Source organism: Belonocnema kinseyi, chromosome 7 (assembly GCF_010883055.1).
Source record: "Belonocnema kinseyi isolate 2016_QV_RU_SX_M_011 chromosome 7, B_treatae_v1, whole genome shotgun sequence".
Taxonomy (NCBI): Eukaryota; Metazoa; Arthropoda; class Insecta; order Hymenoptera; family Cynipidae; genus Belonocnema; species Belonocnema kinseyi.
In genome coordinates this window covers 141665146-141689163 of record NC_046663.1, presented here as the reverse complement: position 1 = coordinate 141689163, position 24018 = coordinate 141665146, and the positions used below count along the sequence as shown (strand labels likewise).

General features: G+C 34.8%; 1 protein-coding gene across 3 annotated transcripts in view; it reads right to left on the bottom strand.

Annotated features, from left to right (window-relative positions):
* The window catches only part of LOC117177326 (homeobox protein OTX2-A-like), a 643707-nt gene that overhangs the window by 112522 nt on the left and 507167 nt on the right, over positions 1-24018 (bottom strand). For all 3 annotated transcript variants that reach the window (XM_033367948.1, XM_033367949.1, XM_033367950.1), the window contains 2 exons: positions 19789-19970; positions 3511-3628 (listed from right to left, as the gene is read on the bottom strand). In XM_033367948.1, coding sequence (XP_033223839.1) covers positions 3511-3628; positions 19789-19970 — 300 coding nt within the window. The remainder of the gene's footprint in view (positions 1-3510; positions 3629-19788; positions 19971-24018) is intronic.

The window sequence follows — 24018 nt, the reverse complement described above, 5'->3', positions numbered from 1 at the left end:
GCACGCACGAAATGTTCGATTTTCGACGCATGTATTGCGTGCGGGAAGTGTCCAATTCCGAAACCGTGGTAAAAAGCAGTTCTAAAAATAATTTTTCTATCTCCTGCGCTTGCGCTCTTTGAGTAAGATTAGTTTTTCTAGTTGGTGCTTTTGCGGAGTTTGAGTCAGCTTACTTTTGCTTGCTGTTGTGTTTGCGCATTTCGAGTCAGAATTACTTTCCAGGACTGTCGGAATCATAATCTCTTTTCATTATGATTTAACGATGGAGAGACTCATTGTGAGTAGCAAATAGTTATTGGACATACTCGAAGTGATGAGTTACAATAAATGACTGATAAATTACCGATAAATGACTGAAAATTTCCAAATTTTTTGGAAACTTAAAAATCTGAAATTATTGGTAATTTGCCAATTTTTCATAAATTTTAGAAAATTTTGAAAATTTAGGCAATTTTTCTTAAATCTTAGGACCTTTTCTTTAATTTATCAAATTATCCACAAATTTTCTGGTTTTTTTCAAATTCTTCCAAAAACCTTCCGATACACTAAATTTATATAAATTTTCGGTAATTTACAAATTTGCCAAAAATTTCCTGAATTTTTAGGCAATTTTTGTAATTTTACCATAAATTTCCAAAAATCACCATAAATTTTCCCGCATTTGTTAGAAAAAATATCGTGTGCTAAAGAAGCTAAAAGTAGCCAATTTAAACTTTTGTGAAGTTTACAGTACTTGCCATCAACTTGTCTTCGGGTCGTCTTTAGCTCGTACGGCTAATTTCACACTCGTGTGGACATGCCTACTTTCCGCACTTGTTGCATAATATTGTATTTTTTAGGGGGCGCAGATTAAGTAAATTAATTTTTTTCATATTTTCCATAGTTTGCCCGCAAAATCCAATTTTTTATTTTTTCTGTACGATACTTTTTTTTATACGATATTTTGTGTACTCCTGAATTTTGTTTTTATATCTTGCGTTGCTTGGCTTGAAATGTTGATTTTAATTTGGTTTTTTGGTTTTAGAAGATGCTATAACTCTCAAAATTTGATTTTTATTGAAAAAAGTCATACGGATAAATTGTTCGAGTTTTCGCTTACTATGAACAGCTATACATAGAATTTTTGAATCTTAAAAAAAATTATTTGAAATTTTATGAAAATTCGCTAACCTTTTGAATTTTCATCCAAATAGCTGGTTCACGAACTTGTTCTTTCTGTTTAGGCATTGAAAACTGTGCTAAAGCAGAATCCAATCTGATCAATATTTCGAAAGTTATCGTGCCTACAGAATACCGACTACAGACGACATACAGACAGATGAATACCTTCGTAAAAATCGTATTTTTTTGACTCAAGGGGTCGCAGAATGTGGAGATTTAAAGAATACCGACAGAGTGAAATTTTAAATAAAACCAATACCTTCTCATTAGGACGAGAATGTAAAAACTATCTCTTGCATTTATACGGTAACAATTAATTTTTTTAACTCTAAAGTTACCGCAAACTATAAAAACGTATTTCATTATAGCTGCTCATAGCACTGCAGTAAAATCTATTCTACTACATGTTCAAATTCAACTATCTCCCACAAGGTTAGTTTCTATCACAGATACATACAATAACTTACAGGAATTGTCATTAATATTTTCTGCTTCAAAAAATAATTTCTAAAAATTTATGTCTGAGGCCCACAAGTGCATCACATTCACCAAGTATATGATGAACTGTCTTCTATTCAAAAAACAGTCTTACGACAACGTGAATTGTCTCCAGTCTTCATGTTTGTTAAGTGTTGTCTCAAGCGGCACTGAGTATTAAGTACCTCTGCTACTAATTTAAGCTGCCTTCTTTTCATGTTCAAGAGATCTTTATTCCTAGTATTACACGTACTGGATATAAATGTCTTGGATTGCAGCATTTTTTGGCTGCCCTTTAGATAACGAGACTTCCATACCGATGCATCTGCTTTCTCATTTCCTACAATATCTTCATGGTCTGGAATCCAGATAAAATTCACCCAATTAATACGGAGCATCTTAAAAAGATCCTGAAGACAGCTCCAGACTAGCCTGGAAGTAAACTCTTCAGTTATAAGAGCCTTAAGTGCAGCTTGACTCGCAGAATGAATTGTAGTGGGCTGGCCTTCATATGTCAGATTTTAAATTTATTCTGGGCAAGTTATAATAGCTATTTTTTATGCTTAAAAATTTGTGGCAAACGTGCTCAGTGTTGTTGTTATCTCAGCCCTGTACTTATTCCCATAGATTCCAGTTCCTGCAACCAAGGACTCTTTTGAGCCGAAGTTCGTCAAATTAAAGAAATAGATTGAAAAACAAGAAATACCATCTTGAGACGAGAAAACCATTAGAATGAACCATTTTTGTGTTCAACTTCTCTTAAGATTAATTGATTCTACGCAGGATGAGCTTGCATAGAAAATAGGCTTGGAGAAAATCGTTGAAACAAATATTTGAGAATTAAGAAACAGCCCAATTCGTCAGCTTAAACAGCCTAAATTGCTTGAAATAGTACTGATCCGTTGATCATTTCCGTTAGTCTTTGTCAATTCTTCGTCTACGCTATAGACAGAACTGTGTAAAAGATTTAGTCTACCTTAATAAAAGAACCAAACGATAAAATAAAGTCAAATTTGTGTCCTTAGAGCACTTGAATGTTTACATGATTAATTGAGCTTGCGCTATCATGGCGCAAGGTAACTCGAATCACGTCAGACGGACTTGATAAAAAATAACGAAACGTTCATCCACAGTAACTAAAATTGTTCAGATTTAGCTTTAAATTTTGGGTATCATTTTCTTATTTTCGTTTACAATATATCCCTCAAACAATAAAATTACACGGTATAATTTGTTTATATAATACAAAAATGGAGATGTGAATTATTGAGCAGAAAAGTAAAAACAGATGAATATATTATAGCTTAAGGCATTATATAAATTAAGCGTAAAGTATTACATTAAATATTTACTTGATATTTAACGCTCGCGGTACAACATAACGCCAATGGTGTGAGAAATCCTTGTAAAAAAATAGGAAACCTTTTTACGCTAACTGATTGAATACTTTGATGAAGCTCACATTTGACATGAATAGTTATTTTTGAGTTAATTAAAATATAAGCCTTTAGCACATAACCTTAAAACAATTCCTTTTTTTATTTTAAAGTTTCACAAATTTGTTGGCAAACAATCCTAGAACTTTTTCCTTAGGTCAAAAAGAACACATGTACCAAGTTTCACTCTCTCTTTATAATTCGAGGAATAATGATTAGGGTCGAACTTAGAATCAAGTATTTATAATTTAGCCATGGGAAAATAGATTAGCTTTCATTCAAAGATAAGTTTCTTTAATACAAAGCAACTAAATTAACATATTGTAAACTTAACTTTCTTGGTTAAACTTAGTTTATACAAAAGAACACATTTTTCGGAGCTTTCGCGAAGAAAGTATTAATTAATTAAATTTATTAAAAAAATCTCGTAACTTACACTAGGTGGAGTCGTACTTGCCGACAGCATCAGGCCTGTACTTCCTGGTGGTTTATAATTTGGTGAGTCTCGTAAAGGAGCTGGTGAGCTAGCTGCCGAGCTACTTGTCCCACCACTTCTGCAAAATGGTAAAGATTTTATATTATTATGATTAAACTAAAATTAAACAAATAACTGCACCAATTTGCAATAATACCTTATTTTCAGTTTCTGTCTGTTTCCAAAATTCGATGACAATATACATTAGAGGATTTAGGTGCAAGAACGGCGATCTTGTGTTTTTAGAATTCACTTATTTTAAATTTTTGTTGTACATAACTTTTTGACGAAAATTAAAAACAAGTTAACTTCTAAAAATGCAAGAACATCGCTATTGCACTAAATCGATTATTTATTGCACACCTATGATATAAAACGCATTAATAGATCCATTAAAATAAAAATCTTGATTTATCGTATCTGCTAGTAGGTGACCCAATGCAGAATGCGTTCGTTTCTTGATTGAATGCATATTTAACTTTTTTTAATGTGTATATGTTTTTAAATTTGAACAAACCAATAGGAAATAAAGTTTATAGTAAGTTTAATAATTATAACTGTAGTATATAAATTAGTTTTTGAATGTAACCATAACTGCTTATCACCCGTTAACACAACGTCTTCGAGATTACTTCTCCAAATAATGATTTATTCCGTCAAGTATTTACTATGACTTAAGTAAATAAGAAAATTGTGTCGTTTTTTAGAGTGGTAATAGTTCGAAGTTTGTCATTACGCATTTAGTGATGCGCTGCTTATCTTTTAAGCTTAAAGATGTAAGAGTTTATTTTAAAGTGTCCCGCAGCCCTAATGGGATGTTCAACTTTTGAAAAATGTCAAAACATTTTAGAATATTAAATTTAACTTAAAATGAACTTCGAAAAACTTAATAAAAGTAATAAAATTGGAAGTATGGCAGATTTGATTCTAACCTAGAAATTTAAAAAATTGCCATTTTTCACTTTCGGCAATTGACACAAGTTCCCTGGGAACACTTGGCTAAATAATGTCAGAGCTAGTGACGTAAGAGTGACAGAGGCGGTAATAAAAGATATTCCAAAATTTTTCGTGTTCTTTTGAAATTTTTAGAATTTTTGATCACAATTATTTTGAATTTCCTTAAGTATTTTGAACTCGTCAGAATTTTGCCGATTTCTGAGAATTCACTTTTAGTCATTTAAAGAAATATAGACGATTCCATTACCAATAAGGATTAAATTCACTCTAATTAGTTTCTACTATTCAACGAACTGAATTCAGAGAGACGTCAAACTCAGCCGAAAAGGATTTATTTTTCAGTAGAAAATTTTTACGCACAACAATAATAATCTTGGTAACTTTAGGCACTATATGAGTATTTAATTGTTTTAAAGAAATACAGATCATAACAAATAACTTAAGCTGTATTCAAACGATTTCAAACAATTAAACAAATCAAGATAATTCAGTGGTTTTTCAAGAGCTTAAAGTATCCGAAGGGGTTCAAAAGGTTTAGAAAAATTTCAATCATCTTGAATCCGGAGGTTGCCCCAGAGATATCCCTAGCGTAACCCGTAGGGATATCCTGAAAGCGGAAATTTTTATATCCAGGTACATCACCAACATATCCGCTATGTCTATCAGACGATTATAAGAGCTTCAAATGTGCCATGTAGGATATTACATTTTTTATATATCACCCGTGGATCATCTGAATGTTCCACAAACGTCAAATAGAATATTTGCAATAATTTACAAAGTACATAGGTTCACATAAATTATTTTCGATTAGCTTCCGGAATGTCGGTAAACCTAACCTCCCTTCTTATTTTATTATGCATTGAATTTCAGTGAATTAGGCGCAGATTCCTAATTGCATTTACTTCCTTTGAATGCTTGAACTTAGGTGAAGTTTGTGAAGTTGGTAAACTTAGGTGAAGTTGTCGTTGTTGTTTACGTAAATGCAATTCCAATGCTCCATTGCATGAAAAATATAACACTTGTTCCCAGTAGAACAATGGTAAGTTACACCTAAGGCCACGTGCACCAAATGTAAGTTGAGTAGCTACAGGTCATGTTTTATTCATGCGGGTACGGTTTTGTAATAACGAACCAGTCGAACGCTCGCATATCCAAGAGGCCTAATTTTTTGGCTACAATCACTGCAGCTACCTCCAAAGTCTCTGTACCATCTCCTCCTTTACTTGCTCCTTTGCTGTCATATTCTAATTAACTGAAATCTAGAATTCTATCACGCATATAGTTCATTTCTCGAAGTTCTAGGCAACAAGGTCTAGCCTCGAGTGTGTAATTGCAGGGCAGGGCCGCGGCCAGTACTGTAAGAGCTACACTTAAAACATTAAAGAAATCGTAGGGTTGCATTGTGTCTGTAGAGATATGTTGTTACCGCGATACTATCCAGATACTATCCAGGTGTTCCACTCATTAAACACCCGGATAGTATCTATTCTAGATATTTAGCGTGTACATGATATGCACTACACCTATCGATTTTCTTGCAGAGAAGCTGTTAGCGGTAGTTTCTAATCTGTGTTCTTTTAATATAAGCTTTTAGAAGTGTGGAATCTAGATATAAAATAGCGATAATGTAAGAGATACAACCACTTATGCATATGCATGATCTGGTTCACATCCCGTTTTTTATGAGTGCTTGCGAACGTACTTCTTGTATTAGATTTTAGTCTAAAGGGCGAATGTTGTCACGGAAGGCTTTAAGGTAGTAAGTGGACTTGAATCAAGCTTCAAGTTGTATACAGGTGATTTTAAATAGATTGAAATTTAAGTTTTGAATACACGATTGAATTAAAGTTTTAAACCTTTGGGCTTCCTTTTTTTAGACTTCTAAATTGACATTTGACGCCCCACCCATAGATTTTTACTTGTTTTTAGAGGACTTATAAAGATTTATTTAATTTTAAGATAAAAATACAATGCATATGTAAAAATGAATCAAAACTACTTACTTTCTATCAAACTGCGCACGTGACCATCAGTGCAGGTTGACAGTCAGACGTTAAGAGTTGTCCAGGTACAAACTATGCACGCGAACAGATGACAATTGGCCAAGCCAGGTGAAAAAGTTATATATAGGTTATATATAATGGACAAAATATTGATATTTTGCATTTTTTAAATGTAAAAAATGTTTAAAAAAAATGAAAAATATAATTCTATTGTCCACTATGTATAAACTATGCATAACTTTTTCACCTGGCTTGATGAGGTATTTTTCACCTGTCACTAAACAATCCTTACCGGCACCGGGGACCTTGAAATCCTGATACAAATAATTTAAACTCTCTAGATCAAACGTTGGCCCAAAGAACGGGAGAGAGAGAGAGAGAGAGATAGTCGGGGTACCTTCTCATGAATCATAGAGTGAGAATTATTCTTGGAATTAATATTTTACAACACTATGTATAATATTAATTTATTGAAAATTAAAATTCGAGCTCCGCATAGAGGTACCCTCAACTGCCACGCTTAACGTCACCCGTGCTACCTACGCGATCACAACATCACAATTTATTTAAGGCAAAGTGGAACAAGGAAAAGTCGGTATCTTTGTTCCTCGCCTGAAATACTAGTCGCTATGGCGGCTTTATCAATCAGAACCAAGTACAAACCCAAGCTGTCATGTAACCACCAACCACCTATGATGAGAAAGATTCAGAGGAGGGAGATCAACGATCGAGGCTGTTCTTTTCGGGCACGCCAACATAAATTCCGGACTTTTCGAAAAGATAGAAGCGGGCCCAGGATAGTTCGGTCTCTTTTTGCGCATGGATTCAAAGGCAGATCCTTAAAGTACGCCGTCGATAGCTCTGGCTAGAACAGATTACGTAAATCCGGTCGCCATTTCAGGAACAAGGTTTCCAGCGAGTCCATGATTGTTGCGTTCGCGGTCGACACCAAAGGCGTGCTCTCATTGGCCAACACTGACTATAGTGCCATGAGCAAACGCACGGGAAGGATAAACGCGGCGTGATAGACTGTCACTAGAGTTTCTCGTACTAGGCGATTAAGACGCGAATCCACTTTGAGCCTTCAAAATAAACCATGCTTTGTGTGTTAAGAGAAGCATCATACTTTTGTACATGATGATACTCAGAGAAAAAATGATTAAGTGGTGCAAAACTCCTATACTGACAAGGTAACTATCATCTTCGAGTTATTGTAGATCGGCCAGTAACTCTTATACTTTGATTAATCATCTAAATTTAAAACCTTAACATACAATAAAAAGAGAGATATAATAAGAATAGAATTTTAGCGACAGCTTATAAAAAACTGAGTTTCTTCAATTAAAACTCAAGGCTGCTTAAGGGCTTTCTGCATTCGGGTGCCAAACGCTCATTCATCATTAAATGTATAGTTTAACAATCGAAAATTCCAAAAAGAAACTGTGGTATCTCTTTGATTGGATCGAAAGATTCATCATTGGGGTCCTTTAGTTATCCGGCTGATCTGTTACTCAGATCGCCGATAGTTTAATAGGCATTAATCTCTTCGCCCATGTACTCCGTGAGGGTATAAGACAGGGTTCTTGGATCCAGCCATGCTGCGGATCGTTAGTTCTAAAAAGGATCTAAAAAAAAGGTTCTAAAAAGGATCTCCAGATAACTAGGAGGTGCCCCACAGAACTTTGGGTCTTCCTTACAAACGAGAATCGATTCTCAAGAGATCCACAAATCAAAAAAGCCTGCAAAAAATTCATGATAGAATAAGTTGCATTAAATAACATGAGACTCGTAAACAATCAAGCTCTTTAGGTTTCGAACTATTACTATTTTCCTCATCATGTGAACTTAAAAATAACTATGTGCCTTCCAAGATCAGAGTAGTTTTCAATGGATCTTCACGCTTCAATTGAGGTATATCATTGAATGATTTGATGCATTCAAGACATAAACTTTGAAAGAATATCTGGTTAATTGTGAAACGTTGAAGACTCTTCAAGTACCAAAAGCTCAGTCCCATAGAAGAAATGAGGTACCCACGTGGGCTTGGAACTTTTGACTGTGCCGCTTTTTCGAAATTACATGGATTCTCTAATGCCTCATAGCGAGCTAACTCGGATGTGGTCTATTTTATCTCTAGGAGCAAAAATATCACTCTCCAATATAATCTGATCTTAGCCAAGACGAAGATAGTTCCAATTAAAACGGTATCTGTACCTGAATTGGAGCTTCGTGGCGACGAGTTCTTAGCAAAAAATTCTTGATGCTGTGTCTTCAATCCTTGGGTTCAAAGATGTTCCAAAATATTGCTGGTGTGGCGCTTAGATCGTTATTGATTGACTTCAAGGGCACCCATCGCGCTGGACAAATTGTATGGCAAACCAAGTGGGGGAAAATATATTCCGCTCTTAAGGATCAGGTTTGGCGAAACGTACCTACAAAGTGCAATCCTGCTGAATGTGCAACCAGAGGTTCTGATTTTAATGAGCTAAAGGATTTATCTCTTTTTCGGTATGAACCCAACTGGTTGACTGAACCCTTAAGTAATTATCGTCAGACAATCGTGCGACCTATAAATATTGCATTTCAAGAGACACAAGACATATTAGAAACTGCGAGGATATGATTCAGGGTGAATCTGGCCACCTTGACTCACATTTAAAACCTTCCGAGTCGATATTCCTTCTTGCAAAAAATTATTTAATTGGCAACCTAATTTAAAGAATCTGCATATTGTGTTCTGATAACCCCAAGTCAAAGAAACTCTATTTTACGACGGAAGAGTTAAAAAAGAGTCAAAGCTCAGTCAAGGCCATTTTGGGCCTTTCAACAAATGGGATAGATTTGGAGACATTGTTAGGCTATATCTTAATGACCCGGAACTGAGATCCCTTCATCAAAGTGCTACAAGGATAACCACTAAAGTCGCCGAAGACCTAGACAGCAAGGGGATAACTTTGTCTTTTGTTATACCGAACGCACTTAACTTTGGTGGCATTTGAGAAGTTAACGTAAAAATGTTAAAAAGCTTTCAGAGACGGTCGATAAGTGTAGGTTGTTGTCTGAATTTCGAGGTAGTCAGTACCGTTTTGTGTTAAATCCAAGCTTGCCTCAAGCTAAGACCGACTTATTCTAATCCAAATGGTCAAACTTCGATAAATGCTATCAGGCCAAGTCATTTTCTAACTGGTGGTGGTTCTATGATAGTTCTCCCTGAACCCTCGCTAATTGGTGTCGATGATAAGGCTCTGATACGTTAGGCTTTTTTTCAAAATGCGAAACTTCTTTCTAAAGAGATGGTCTCGCGAATACCTCTATCATCTTCAACAAATATAAAAATGATTAGTGGAGATTAATCATGTCAAAGTGGGAGACATCGTACTTCTGAAGGAAGTAAAGGAGCCAAAAGCCAAATTAAGTTCGGCGCGTATCAAAGAACTAAAGTCTGGTAACGGCGGCTTGGTCCGTGCGCTAGAAATTCGGTAACCAAAAGGTATCTATAAAGAAGGTAACTATATTTGATAAGAAAGATGGATTTCTATTAATAGACTTTCCAGTATGAGTTTTGTATCACTATAGGGCTCTCCTGGATGAATGTTTGGATCCCTACAAACAGGCTCTCCAGGATAAATGTGTGGATCCCTATAAACGGTCTCCTCAGGAGTCTTCTTTCTATTTATCTGTCAAAAATAAATAACTCTTATTAATTAAACACATACAATTATTTTTTTTTTAATTTCACTTTCAATTCATTGATTTTTTTCATATTTGTGGGCACCTCTAGATAGTGTTTTCGTCATAATATATGCTATGTTTTCATCTTTTGATATACATCTAACTTTGAATATAGCTTTCTCTACACATCAATAAACATAATCTCCATGACTCTGTGCCATATGCATTTTTGTTCGTGAATTTTCTTTAGCTTCTAAACCTTTAATGATCTTATCTAGATTTTCCGGAAAATCCTTATGTTTGTGACCATCATCTTCTTGTGTGCATTCATTAGTTGACTTATTGTCATACTAAATGTGCACCATGTGAAACGTTCTTTCCCAATACGTTTCTAATAGCTTTATCCACAGAACTAAATTCTTGACTTTTCCATTAAATTTTACATGTTTAAACTTCAGAAGCTCAGTCGGATCTAATCGTTCTTTCTGAAATTGTTATTTTAATTTGTAGAATGCTAACGTGTAATATGCCAGCAAATCTCCTTATTCTTTCTAACTTATCATTTTTCTCTAAAATAAATTTCTTAAGTGGAGTTTCAAAATGTATAAAGTAGTGAGGTGTGTAATTATAAATATGTATCGTCAACTCAGCCATCAATTTCCACATACTTGATGGATAACGCCGTAGATCGAATAAATTTTTTCGCCATACTTTTAAGTTAAGTATAGACAAATCAGCAGATATATTTTAATTTTTTTTACATTTAAAATTTTTTCTCACATCAATTTTTTACCTTAATCCAATCTAATATGGTGAGTTTTTATTTAACCTAGTCTAGTAAAACGTAAAAATCTCTTAAATATATGCCTGTCTCATCTTTAGATTTTATTGAATATACTCGAGCTAATCCTGAATAATCATTTATAAACACAATTATGAATCGTTAATGCCCTGGGCGTGATGCAAGTTTGATTGCCTTACTTTTGTTAGTTTTCGCTCTGTAATGGGTTAGCTGTACACGTATGTAATTGTATCTATTTTCTCCAGTGCGTCTTATTTTAAAACCTTTGTATTTAGAAATTCATTCACGGAAATTCAATTCCTTTCTCGACAATCGAATTTGTACCTTAATCACATTTTACTTGATAGAAACCTCTATATCTATATTTTCTTTTTTCTTTATCGAAGCAAACTCCATTTTCCATCCCAATTGTACACGCATTTTCGTCTAAGAATTTAAATCATCTTCTTATTGTCCTGGAGAGTTTCAGCTTTTCGTAATTTAGATATCTACTTAAACCAAATTCTGCAGAACGTCTCAGTGACATTAAATTTTCTAATATGTCACTAACAGCAATTACGTTTCTAAATTTATTTATCTCTTCTTACAAAAACGTTATGATGAAAAAACGCCTATTCCGGCTATTTGAAAGGTCTTCTCTTTATTTTTATTCACGCTCTTTTTATTATCTCTCCGAACATTTTTAAAATTAATAGAAATTAGGCTCCTATTTATAAAATGATCCGCTGCTTCTGAATCAGCTATAACAGCGATCTGGCAACTTTCTCTTACATTATCTACTTCTTTTAAATTCATTTACTTCTAAGAAATTACTTATTCTAGAGGAAAACCTACCTGCTATGATACGCTATACTCTGAATGAATTGTTTTCTTTATTATCCTTGTTTTCTTTTAACTGATTGTATGATTTACCTGATTGGCTCCATCATGTCACATTTCGTCCCTAACCTCAAAAATCATGAAAAGTCGCTGATTTCAGGCGACGCATGATTTCGTCTATAAAAAGTGGTCATATCCTATGTTTGCGAGGTCGCTGAGTACGAATCCAGAGTCGCTGTGGTTTTACGAGTTCAAACTCTGTGCCCAACCGAAAAATGTGATAAACTGGTAACTCTATGTAAAACAAGCAAAAGAAAATGCTGTAGTTATAAGTCGAGTAATAGATCTCTCTCAACTACACCTACTGTGAGTGTGACAATCGAGGAAGGGAAAACAATTTTAGAAACACAGTATGAAAAATAAAAAAATGATTCGCAGGTCTTCATTTCCACTCAGGGTACTGCAATTCAAGAACAGATAAGCAGCTTAACCAGCAATGTTTTATCATATACTACAGAAGTTGATGAAGCAGTGGAGAGAATCGAAACGTTAGAGCGTACAGTCGAGGAACTCCAGGTTAAGGATTGGGGTCACAACACTAGTATCTCCCCGGTTAATACAAAATCTGTCGCGTCTTTATGCATTGAAGAAGTCACTTAAAGATTAGATGAGAAGAAAAACGTAATTTTATTAAGCTGTCCGGAGAAAACTATTGAGGGTGAGCAAAGTAAATCTGAAATCCAGAAGCAAGAAGCAGTAAAAATTAACAACTTTCTCTAACTTCTATATCATTTTATGATCCAAACTCCATAACATTCTTAAGATTTGGTAAACGCCAATAGAGTCCTGCTCAATCTCGGCCTATTTGAATAATCTTTTCCAGAGAACAGATCATATGGGAAACCTCATGTGCGTACAGGATTCAGTTCGACTAGCCTAGAGTGCGGTGAAGTGGTTGATGTTGCCGGTTGTTCGCTGTCTGTCAAGTAAAAAGCAAATGCTAAGCGCTTGGGGCACATTTTTCCCCCAGATGATCCGTTACGTTCGAGTTTCGTCACGTTAAGTCAATTTCATATTTCCATGTAAATAAATTCATTTGACGTATATGGACAGTATATCATGGTATTTTACTGTTTCGAATTGATTTTTTGTAATTTAAGTGAAAATTATATGTAAAAATTACTAAAAATGTGATATATATATATCAATGTTAAGTTGCTTTCTTTAATTTTATTCATACAGTGTTCATAAATTCCAATAATAAATCAATTAATAAATAATAAATGAAAATTTTTTTTTTTATTAAAGTTGTCGAGAATATACGAACTAAAAAGTTCCGATCCTGTGACTACAGTGTCGCAGGAAACAGAGAAAAGTGGCAACCAACCTGTGTGTGACGAACATAGGGCGGTCTTGTGCAACCTTTACACCGAAGTAGATTAGGCTTATTTAATGCAAAATTTATTGTAATTAATTGTTTTTTAATTTCATTTAATTTCGAAAATTAGTTTAAAAATAAAAAGGTTTTTTTTTATAAAATGCTTCTTTTTTAATTCCAATAAATGTTTCCTATCATTCAAACTTACTAACCGCTTTTTCAATGAAAAAAACTTCTTCCTAATTTTTTAATTTTAATTTAAATGAAACCATCTTATTGTGCATTAGAAAACAAAGAGATTGACCTATTATATGTTCAGATTATTTATAATTATAGGCATTTTGCCCGCGCTTATGATATTCCTCATTATTTTAAATGTTCTAACTTCGAATGTTCAAATAAATATACTTTTTGGAAGGAACCTACTCATAAGCAACAACACCTTCAAGTACAAATTGTCCCCTTCATAATGGCGTATAAAATTGAAAATTAGTTAATTAGAAAAGAAATGACATGATTTTTTCCAAAAAATGTCAAAAACCCGATTTTCTCGATTTTATTTGTTCAAACATTTGTCTCAACATTTTAAATTCATTGAAATAGGATGTTATATACACCAATCTCTCCGACATTAAAAAATAAAGAGAATGGTGTATACGAACATCTGATGCCGATGAAAGGAAAAGATTGTGAACAAGGAATCCAAATGGGGGACATTTGTCACCCACAGGAGCCGGTGAGGGCAGAAAAATGTATAGGATCCGTCTAGGGTTAATATTCTCCCAAGGTCGATGATGTAGCAGTCAAATTTATACTGGGGGGTACTTTATTTCTTTTCATTACTGTTTATTTCCCCCATAACACTCCTATAGTGGAATTTGAAGCTTTGTTCGAGGCTTTATCGAGCTTACAAACTATTTGGTAGTGTCATATATTAATTATATTATACAAGTATTATACAAGTATCTGATCAATGATCATTATTGTTTAGTACTCTTGAGGATCTACATCAGCTATGCCAACATAACAATGCACATAATTTTAATGAAGGGTATGTAGATCTAGTTTTAGCTTCATTTCCATGTGAGGTAACAAACAAACGAATTTCCAATATTGCCTATAGATATGCATCACCCGCCACTTGTGATTAAATTTGAGGCTTGCTACCTAGATATACTCAAAGATTAAAGGTTCAATAACAACCCACAAGATAAGCGTTATGATTTCAGAAAATGCAACTATGATATTGTAAAAGACTCTCTAAAAATACTGACTGGGCTTTTTTACTGAATAAAAATGTAGGCTATATATCCTTAAATTATTTAAAATATAAGTACCAACATTGTTATACCAAGAAAATCCATCATCCATCTGGTCTCATGTCAACAACACTATAAAGGTTTTAAGAATACCTGCAGTAATATTTTACAATAACAAAGATATTAACAAACATCAGGATACTGTTAATGCATTTGCTGATTTGTTCCTAAAAGTATGCAAGCCTTCTACGTTATATGCAGATGAACACAATTCTAATGCACTTAGGTTTGTTGGTGGTGGGTTCCAGGTGGATACGGAATTAGTTATGAGCAAGCTGAACATGCTAAAAAAATAAATTAACTTCCGCTGTTCATCAAATAACTAGTTTTTTGTTCGTGAATGTCATGAGGAGTTAGCTAAACCGTTAAGTAGCACATTCAATCTTGCACTAGCTACTGGAAAATTTCCCGACTACTGGAAGTCCGCTATGATTTGTCCTGCTTTTAAATCAGGCCATAAATCCTGCATTACAAATTAAAGACCAATCTATATCCTGTGTAATTTCTCTAAGGCACCTTACACAGGCAAGTTGATGTAGTATTTACTGAAATATCGAAGGCGTTTTATTGTGTGAGTCATAAAAAGATCATAAGTGATCTGTCAAGACTAGGCGGGTCTGAGAAACTACTTAAATTGGTGCGCTTTTATCTAACCGAACGGGAAATGGCTGTTATGTACAATGGGTACATGTCATTTCAATTTGAACTTACATCAGATGCACCTCAGGGTATGAATCTTGGACCTTTGATTTTTGTGGTAAACATGAATGAGATTGATGGTTATATAAATAATAACTTCCTGCTCTATGCAGATGATGCTAAAATTCTTAAGCCCATTGATGACATTCATGATTGCTATGGTCTGCAGAGAGACGTACATAATTTTATTATCAAGTCAGTGAACTTATTGTGGAAAGAGTCAAGATAATTCACGATCTAGCTGTGTATCTTACCTTTATTCTTAAATTCAACACTCATCTAGATATTATGGTTTAGGGACCTGTGGAATGTTAGGTTTTCTAATTAGAACGTGTCGTTAATTTAATTGTAAATCAGCTATGAGATCTTTACATTATGCACTTATCAGGACTAAACTGGAGTATTGCTCTGTTGTATAGCAAACGAGAACCGGTTATCTGTCTGACGCTATTGATAAATGCTAAAAACGCTTTTTCAAGTTCTTGCCTTATAAAAAAGACGGGAATTTCCTACTACCTGGAAAAGAGTATCGTCGATTGTGTGTTAAGGTTCAACCAGTTCACCCCTGAGAGCAGAACAGACATATCCATGGTCTTATTTTTATTAAAAATATTATCAGGTGCAATTAATAGTTCTTATCTGCTATCTTAGGTTCCACTCGCTGTGCCCCAATATTAAACGAGAGAATTAAAACCTTTTTATAAAACTGGATTTAGATCTCCATATAAAACGCCAATAGACACTATGTGCAAGATGTACTCTACTCAACAAAATTTTTATATATTTAATCAATATTTGCACTATTTCTTAACCAAAGGTTAACAATTACATTCAGCAACGATCACTTAGTGCAAATTTTTAAATTATCACCATGAAACTTTTTATAAACAAAATATTGGAAATTTTTATTGGTAAAAGATGCGCTATATGCACATGTGTTTGACCTATCATATGAACAATATGTTTATGATAGGTAGAGTAATCGAAATTTGTAAAATTGTAATCCTGTAATTGGTCTTTGGACTGTATGGTTTAATTAGTAAAAATAAGTGAAATTAAATAAAATATCCAATGTTTTCCAGGTCCACGAGTACGAATCCTAAGTTAAGTCGGTACCACGCTCCCAGAATTTAATCCTTGATACGTCACTTCGGAAAAAATTTGAGTCCAACAGACCAGACTTTACTTGAACGATTTCTCGCTTAGCGAAAATTCAAAGCTAGGCAAAAATGTTGCCTGTACGAGTGACGAGACTCTGCTACTCTGACAGATTTATGGAACGATGACTAGATTAAAAGAATCAAAGAAGCATTGCTTACGTGGTTGTTTCGACAGTAGTAGGACTCATTAAGATATACCCTAAAGATGAGCAAGGTATTGAATAAATCGAATGTATTTCTTTTCGGGAATGTTTACAAATCCAAGAAGACGTTAGCGAAGAAGAATGTTCCAGTGAATCTGACATTGACGGCGAATTTGTAGGAAGTAAAGAAAAGAAACCACAACTTTTCTCAAACGAAGAATTGAACAATCGCATCAGATATTTAGGACTACAGTCCGAAAAGCCAGTTCGTATTGAAAAAATTCATGTTTGACATAAAATTAACCATTTTCTACGTTTTTTATAATAGGGAGGAAGTGTAACGTAACAAAACCGCAGCGATTCCAAGTTTGTACTCAGCGACCTCGAAAGCATAGGATTATTACCACTTTGCATTGAAAAAATGCATGTTTTACATAAAATTAGCAATTTGCTACGTTTTTCAGGTTAGAGCGATGTGTAGCATCATAGAACCACAGCGACTACGGATTTGTACTCAGTGACCTCGAAAACATAGGGTTTTTGTATTTTGTATTGCAAAAATGCATGTTTTATATAAAATTACCGATTCCTTCTGCGACCTTAAAAACGTGGGATAAGCCTATTCTCGTTCTGGGTCTGATAACTTCTTTTTTGTTGAGCTGTGACGTACCTTCTATCAGGCTCTATTTGCCATTTGGAAGTTTAACGTACCACATCTGCTCTACCTTCACCTTTATATTCGGCGTGCTTTTTTTGCTCTGTCTCTTACTGTGATAAAATAATTCTGTTTCCTTCTATTTCATGTCTCTGCATTTTGTTTGATTTTAATCAAATATGTAGACCAGGTTCAGTCATGGTGATAAAAAATGGTTTATAATAAGCTTAACTTTTCTCCCGTTTGTTTAAATGCACGGCTTCTTCACAGTTTTCACATATTATTAGAAAATCAAATCTTTCGCAAAAATAAAAAGACTTTTTCTCTAGGTTTCATATTCAACTGATGGAGCCGTGTGCTCATGCAAAGATGCGTAACATTTATTTCTACTCTTTCAATCTCTTTTCGATCTCTGCAATGTAGTATCATGCCCTCCTGAATAAAATATTATTTTATGGTTATTTCCATCTAAATCATTTACGATAATATAGCATAACGTTTCCTGCTACTCTTTAAATTTTTTTATATAACAAAATATGATTCTAAGCTCTTTGAAATTTAATATTGACCTCTACTCTCTTAATTTAAACTCTTTCAGCTTTGGCTGGCGCTTTAGCTGCTGCCGTCAAAGTGAGAAGCATCTTGTTGGATGCCTCAAGAACTAAGCAGAATGTGGGTGTAGATGTCGCTATGATTTCCAGATTTGTGTTTCCGGTTTCTTTCATTTAATCTTTATCCTATTATAATTATCGTCCATTCTTCATATTCTAGTAGATTCGCGGTAAAATATACCTATTGCCAGATATCTTTTCTTTATTCAGATGAATTTTGGCACACTTGTCCTATCCCAAGTTTGTTTCTGGAATAATTTCGTAGTGCGTGAGATAGAGGCAGATGTGTGATGAAAAAAAGCAAAGGGCCCATGGTACCGCCTTGAAAGACGTCCTCCTTTAAGGTAAAAATGTGCATTGTCACATGATAATTTCTGGATGACGTATATAATCTAGTTTTCCAAAAGGGGCATCCATCTCTATGCTTCTCACTAAATATGGATAATCCTGCATGCCTTTATCAGACGGATATTAAGTATATAAGGGGTTGAATCAAACACTTACCGGTAGTCAAGCCGGGCCATCGATAGGATGCGCTGATGGTCTTCTGTGCCTTTGCAGACGCAACTGTCTATCGGCAGGTTCTGTTGGCAGGCTGCTGCATCTGTTTCAAAGGCACGTTTTTCGTACATTTCTCTCCACACAGGCTCAATTCTTCGAACAATCCTGTAGTTTTTGACGGCTGTAAAGATCTAATACATTGTCTTCAAAAAAGATATTGGCCTGTGATTCTCTGGGTTAGACAAATGGCCTTTTTCTGTAGCATTTTAGTAAGTATTAACACCAGACAACGAAGAATGGGAGGTTGTAGCTTTAAATAAGAGGTTAATATGCGGTCTATAAAGCTTTTTCTCCGATGCAGCTACAAAGTTCTTTTTCGATTGATTTTGTCTTCCTAACTGTTAGCCTGAAACAAAGTATCAGTAACGAACATGTTTGCCGTGCTGTTACTAGTCTATTCATTTGGAGTGATTCCATGGACGAAGGATGAGCTCAGAACTCTTGCGATCGGGTCACAAAAAGCTATGCACATGTTTAAAAGCGTGCACCTTAACTTGTTTGTTCCGCGATTTGACATATCACGATGTGACGTCCAGGTGGTCTCAGGTAACTGAATCTCGGATCTATTGACAAAAGGATTATTTTGAGCATAGCACATATAGTCGCAAATGGAGGAGACACTAAACTTACAATGGTCAGGAAGCAAGAAGAAGTAGGTAAAGAAGCGTCTGTGTGTAAAGTAGCGGAGGAGGCTGCTCAAACCCTTTGCCTTGACTTCAATGTCAGGGGTGAGAAAAAAGCATCAAATATTATCAAATTTGATTTCTTAATCCTGCAGGCCCAAATAAAGAAAGCAAAATAGAAAAACTTCCTCGAGAGCTACTCGCGAAGAGGATGCACGATACCTTCTATAGAAATGGGAAGGAGTGATTGATGTCGTTTAATATTTTTTGCTGCTCTGTTAGGAGCTAAGATTTCATTAGATCATGGCCTGAAAATTATTGCTGCGTGTCAACAAAATGCCTAGACACTTGCCGGGAAAATGGAGAAGACGTCATGTTAGGGTCGTTTCGTGCTCTCATGGTGCACAAGTCTTTCGCGGCATCATCGTATTAAGTCTATTAAAGACTTGACAACGCCTCTCACGGTCGTGTGAGTGGTTACAGCTGAAGCTCATGTGATGACCTTTCATTTTTAACTTTGTATTTTTCTACATGCCTTCCGTTAGGTTTGACACATGTGTAGTAGGCGCTAATCATATATATCCTAGCTTATTATATTTTGCTTCTGATTTCGCAACAATCAACAACGTCTGCTAAAGGTCACAGAATTCATGGAAAAATGAATACTTGACGAAAAAAGCTTACTGCACCTCTAGCATACAAATCCGGAACTTTTTCCACGCCAATGGGTATTCTTTTTAAACTAAATATTTATAACGATTGAATTGGAAAAGGACAAATAAATAGAAGTCTTAATTGTATAAAATATTGTAACTTGGAGGAAAAATAACTTACAAAGGTGTTGTGATAGGAACTACCGTTAGAGGAGTCTGTAACGTAGCTGTGGAAAGACTTTTTCCTGGTAGTGGATTGCTTCCCAAATTTCCGGCAGATTTTTTTGATCTTGGATTCTTTTCCTGCTGCTGTCTCTGTTTGTCTTGTTGTCGGCATTTTGCACGTCTATTTTTGAACCAAACCTGTAATGCAGTATTTGTTATATCCATTAAAGTATAAATTTTATAATAACATGTTAATTTTAAGGTTGTCCCCGGTTTAGATTCTTTCACAAAAATGGATGACAAAACGGCTCGTGTTCTTACTTAGTACAAACTCTTTGCGCTTTTAAGGCCCTGTCAGAAGTAAATGAGTCATAATTTGACCTTTTCTTTTAATGAGTTTCGAATAAGATATAGGAGACAAGGATTTAAAAAAATAAGGTATCGTAGCGTTATCCAGTTAACTAAGAAACTCCTAACAAAGGGATGACATGATGATTGAAATTTAAATCAAGTTCGCCTCATAAGAATTCGAAAGATTATTAAATTCTATTCAACATGTGTAACGAATTTTTTGTAAGTGGGCCCGATTATGAAAATATGAATTTATGAAAATTGCGGCTACCGTCACTACTTCACTATTGTCAGTCACGCGGCACGCTTCTCACTGAGCGGCAGTGGCTTGGTAGTAGCTTTTCTGCTTCCGACTCTTCTGCTGTGGGTTTCGAATCTTTTGGATAGAAATTTTTTACAAAGTTAAACATTCCATATAATATTTTGATTTAATTAATTATTTCATATCTCATTGATTATTAATGATCAACTTTTTGTTTCCAGTACCGATAGTAGATTTAAGGTGTTTTTCGTGTGATGTAGTAAAGACTGTATGGATGAGAGGTTGAGTGAGATATAAGGGTCTGAATGAAAATGTGAATGAGGCGGCAAAAATTAAAGAAAAGGGCTGATTTTGAGGTTGTGTTGAACTTTTCGTTGCGCTGTGAAATTTTAGGCGCGGTGGCCGATAGCAGTGACGTGTAATTGACAGAGGGTGGCTTTAGGATATTGTAAGAAAAGATAATGGCTCAGGAGAATACATGCGGGAAGTTAAAGTAAGTGGGGATAAGGCAGGTATGGAGGCAAGCTCTAAAAGTAAAGGTGACAAGTGATACAACATTGGCACATTGGGATCCAATCGAAAAAAGCTGCCCAAAAGTATAAAATGTTTATAAAATGAGCCTGAACTGTCGGCCCGAACTTACGCAAGAGATTGTCCGAGGGTAGGGCGCAGTACGGTTACATGCACTGTCTACTATCACGCAGACGTTCAGACTAACCTTATCCAAAGTTGGGTCAATCGTATTTTGATGGTATTTTAAAGAAAGTTGCTACAGTGGCTCCGACTGCTGCCTCAACCTTAGGCCAGAGTTGAGTGGAAGGCATAAGGGCAATAAGGTTACTTGCGCTGGTTAAAATTACTTTGAGAGTCGGGCCACCTGTACGCAGAGATGGATCGATTGTATTTTAAAAGTACATGAAAACGAATTAACCAGAGTCCATCCCACAATCGATCAAAGATCGTAGAAGATAAAGTGAGCATCGTACCCATTCAAATTGTGGACCACAACTTGTATGACATTGGAAGCTTGGCAAGCTAGATTACAGTGTTCATATGCGGAATCTAGATATTTTCCTGTCAGATTACAGTGACAACGGACCGTCTTCATCGGTGGATGCAGGGCTTTCGGACAGATATTTCAAATAGGGACTTCAAAGGAAGCTTTTAGTACGTGATCATCTGGCATTGATAGGGACTTACAATATGCATAGACAATGAGAAGTACTTGTTCAATATAAACAAATACATTTTATATTATTTTATGTTCTTATTTCCATTGCACTAACCTTCATGCATTATAGCCAATAAAAAATGTCAGCTACATAGTATAATTTAAAAAATTGGATCTGTCTATAACTATTTCCATTTTATTTTCATTTTGCAATAATAATTTTAATAAAAATTATTCTTTTTAATTTTTTTACGTTATTTTTCAAACACTAACTGAGAAAGTGATTTATCAAAATATATAAATATATTTATGATTAAAATTATTATTGTAAAATAAAAATAAAATGGAAATCTTTATAGACGGATCCAATTTTTTAAATTGTAATAAGCAGCTAAAAAAAATTTTATTGTCTAAAATGTATAAGGGTCAGTGTAATCAAAATGAGAACATTTAAACAATTATTTAAATTAAAAAATTCAACAATAATTAAGAAAGTCATTTATCTAAATATATATTCCGACAATGAAGTTTGAACACATGATGCAAGATCTTTATGGTTACAATATTTACCGCCACATATGCGCTGTTACGATACTCGAAAAATGTCATGTTTGAATTCAAATATATTCAACAACTTTTTATACAAGTTTCGCACAAGAGAATAATTTTTTCTAAATTATTCGTAAAAAATTAGTAAAATCAGATATATAATAACTATTGATACTATGACAGATAATAAATATGCAACGGTCGATAAATTAATAAGCGCGAGCTAATTACCCGCGCATTACCATAAGAATACCGACTAATCCAAAGCACCGGTAACTTATAAATATGTCATTTATTCTATTAAAATGTTACATATTACACCCACATAATGAAAGGTAATCGAATTTTATACCATCTAAGACTACAAAACGATCACAATTGAAACTGAAAAGTAGTAATATAACTATATAGTTGAAATAAGTAATTGATTTATCGGCCTATAGAAATTAGGATTAAGATATTGTCTAGAGAAAGAGGTAGAGAAAAGTAGCGAAATTACACACGAATAATAAGGAAATCAATATAGCTAAAAAAGGGGCGATAAAATTAAAATGATAAATTAGGTTGGAAATATAATCAACATGAGCAAAATAGGTACGACACTTTATCAGTACGTGCCTCGTCGAGTTTTCTCGATTTGTACATGCCTCGTGGACTTTTCTCGATTCGTACGTGCCTCGCCGAGTTTTTCTGGATTTATACGTGACTTTTCAAGAGGCGTATTCCTATATAAACCCCAGCCTCATGCTTGGTGGTTGCCTTTTAGTTTGTGGCAGTCACACTGTAAACTTAAACTCCAAATGTGCGAACTGCTTGGAGAAAGTCGCGATCAATTCGACAAACGTAAAAATATTCCTTGAGGAAGAACCGCATTATGTTAAGTCGCGTACCTGTTACTTTCCATCGTGAAATAGTACGGAGTGTTAAGAATAAACTGAGTCCCTTCGGCTTTCGGTCGTCGTATACGTTGATTGCCGAATATTTCGTGTACATCAACTGAAAACACCCATTAGAATTCCGTCGCTATTCTACAAATCATCGGGGATATCATCAACACTACAAATCTTCTCTTGCCCTTTCCAGACTGAAAGGTAGCGTAACTGTTTATAATTATTTTACTGTGAACTTAGTTTATACTCTTATATTCTAATAACAATACCTGTAACTTGTGAAAATTGTCATAATTTTGAGTTTTACATAACACGCAATCCCCGTAGGATTGACAAGTGACAATGATCCCACATTAAATAATAGTCAGGCTTTACCACCCTGGCTTAATCATCCTTTTCATCTATCTTACCTATTGCATTAATAAACACCCTCGCTTTTTGCTCGGGACGTAACACCATTACACATGCAATGGAGAAACCTAAACCAATATTGTCCACAAACATGCGCAGTAGGTAAATCTTCTATGACCTCAAGCGTATTTTGCGATACAGTTAGTTCCAGGTTTGCATTGTTCATCAAAATTAGCCACAACTGCAGATGATCACGTCCAACGTTTAGGAATCTGATCTGCCCGGAATACGCCGCCTATCAGGGCTTTTGGTAGTCGAAGTACTTGTATAATTTGTAAGATGTACATATTTTTAAAATGATGTTGGTAGGGTCGTTTTTTTAAATCAAGTCTACTGTATCATTATCCGAATATTCAGAATTGGCTGTAGTGCTCTGTTTATACGTCACAGGGGATCTGAGCGTACTACTACTGCACCCTTGTATTTTTTGTAGGATAATGAGAGTAGATTATCTTCTTGTTGCTTCTCGATCCAGTTTTTTAGTCTGAGTGCATTATTAAAAGCACAGATAAACACTGTTTCCATTTTTACACCATGATGGTAACAAAACTCGTCTATGAATAGTAATTTTTCAAACGATGGGCATTTGAGTTCCTCCAAAGTCATTACTTC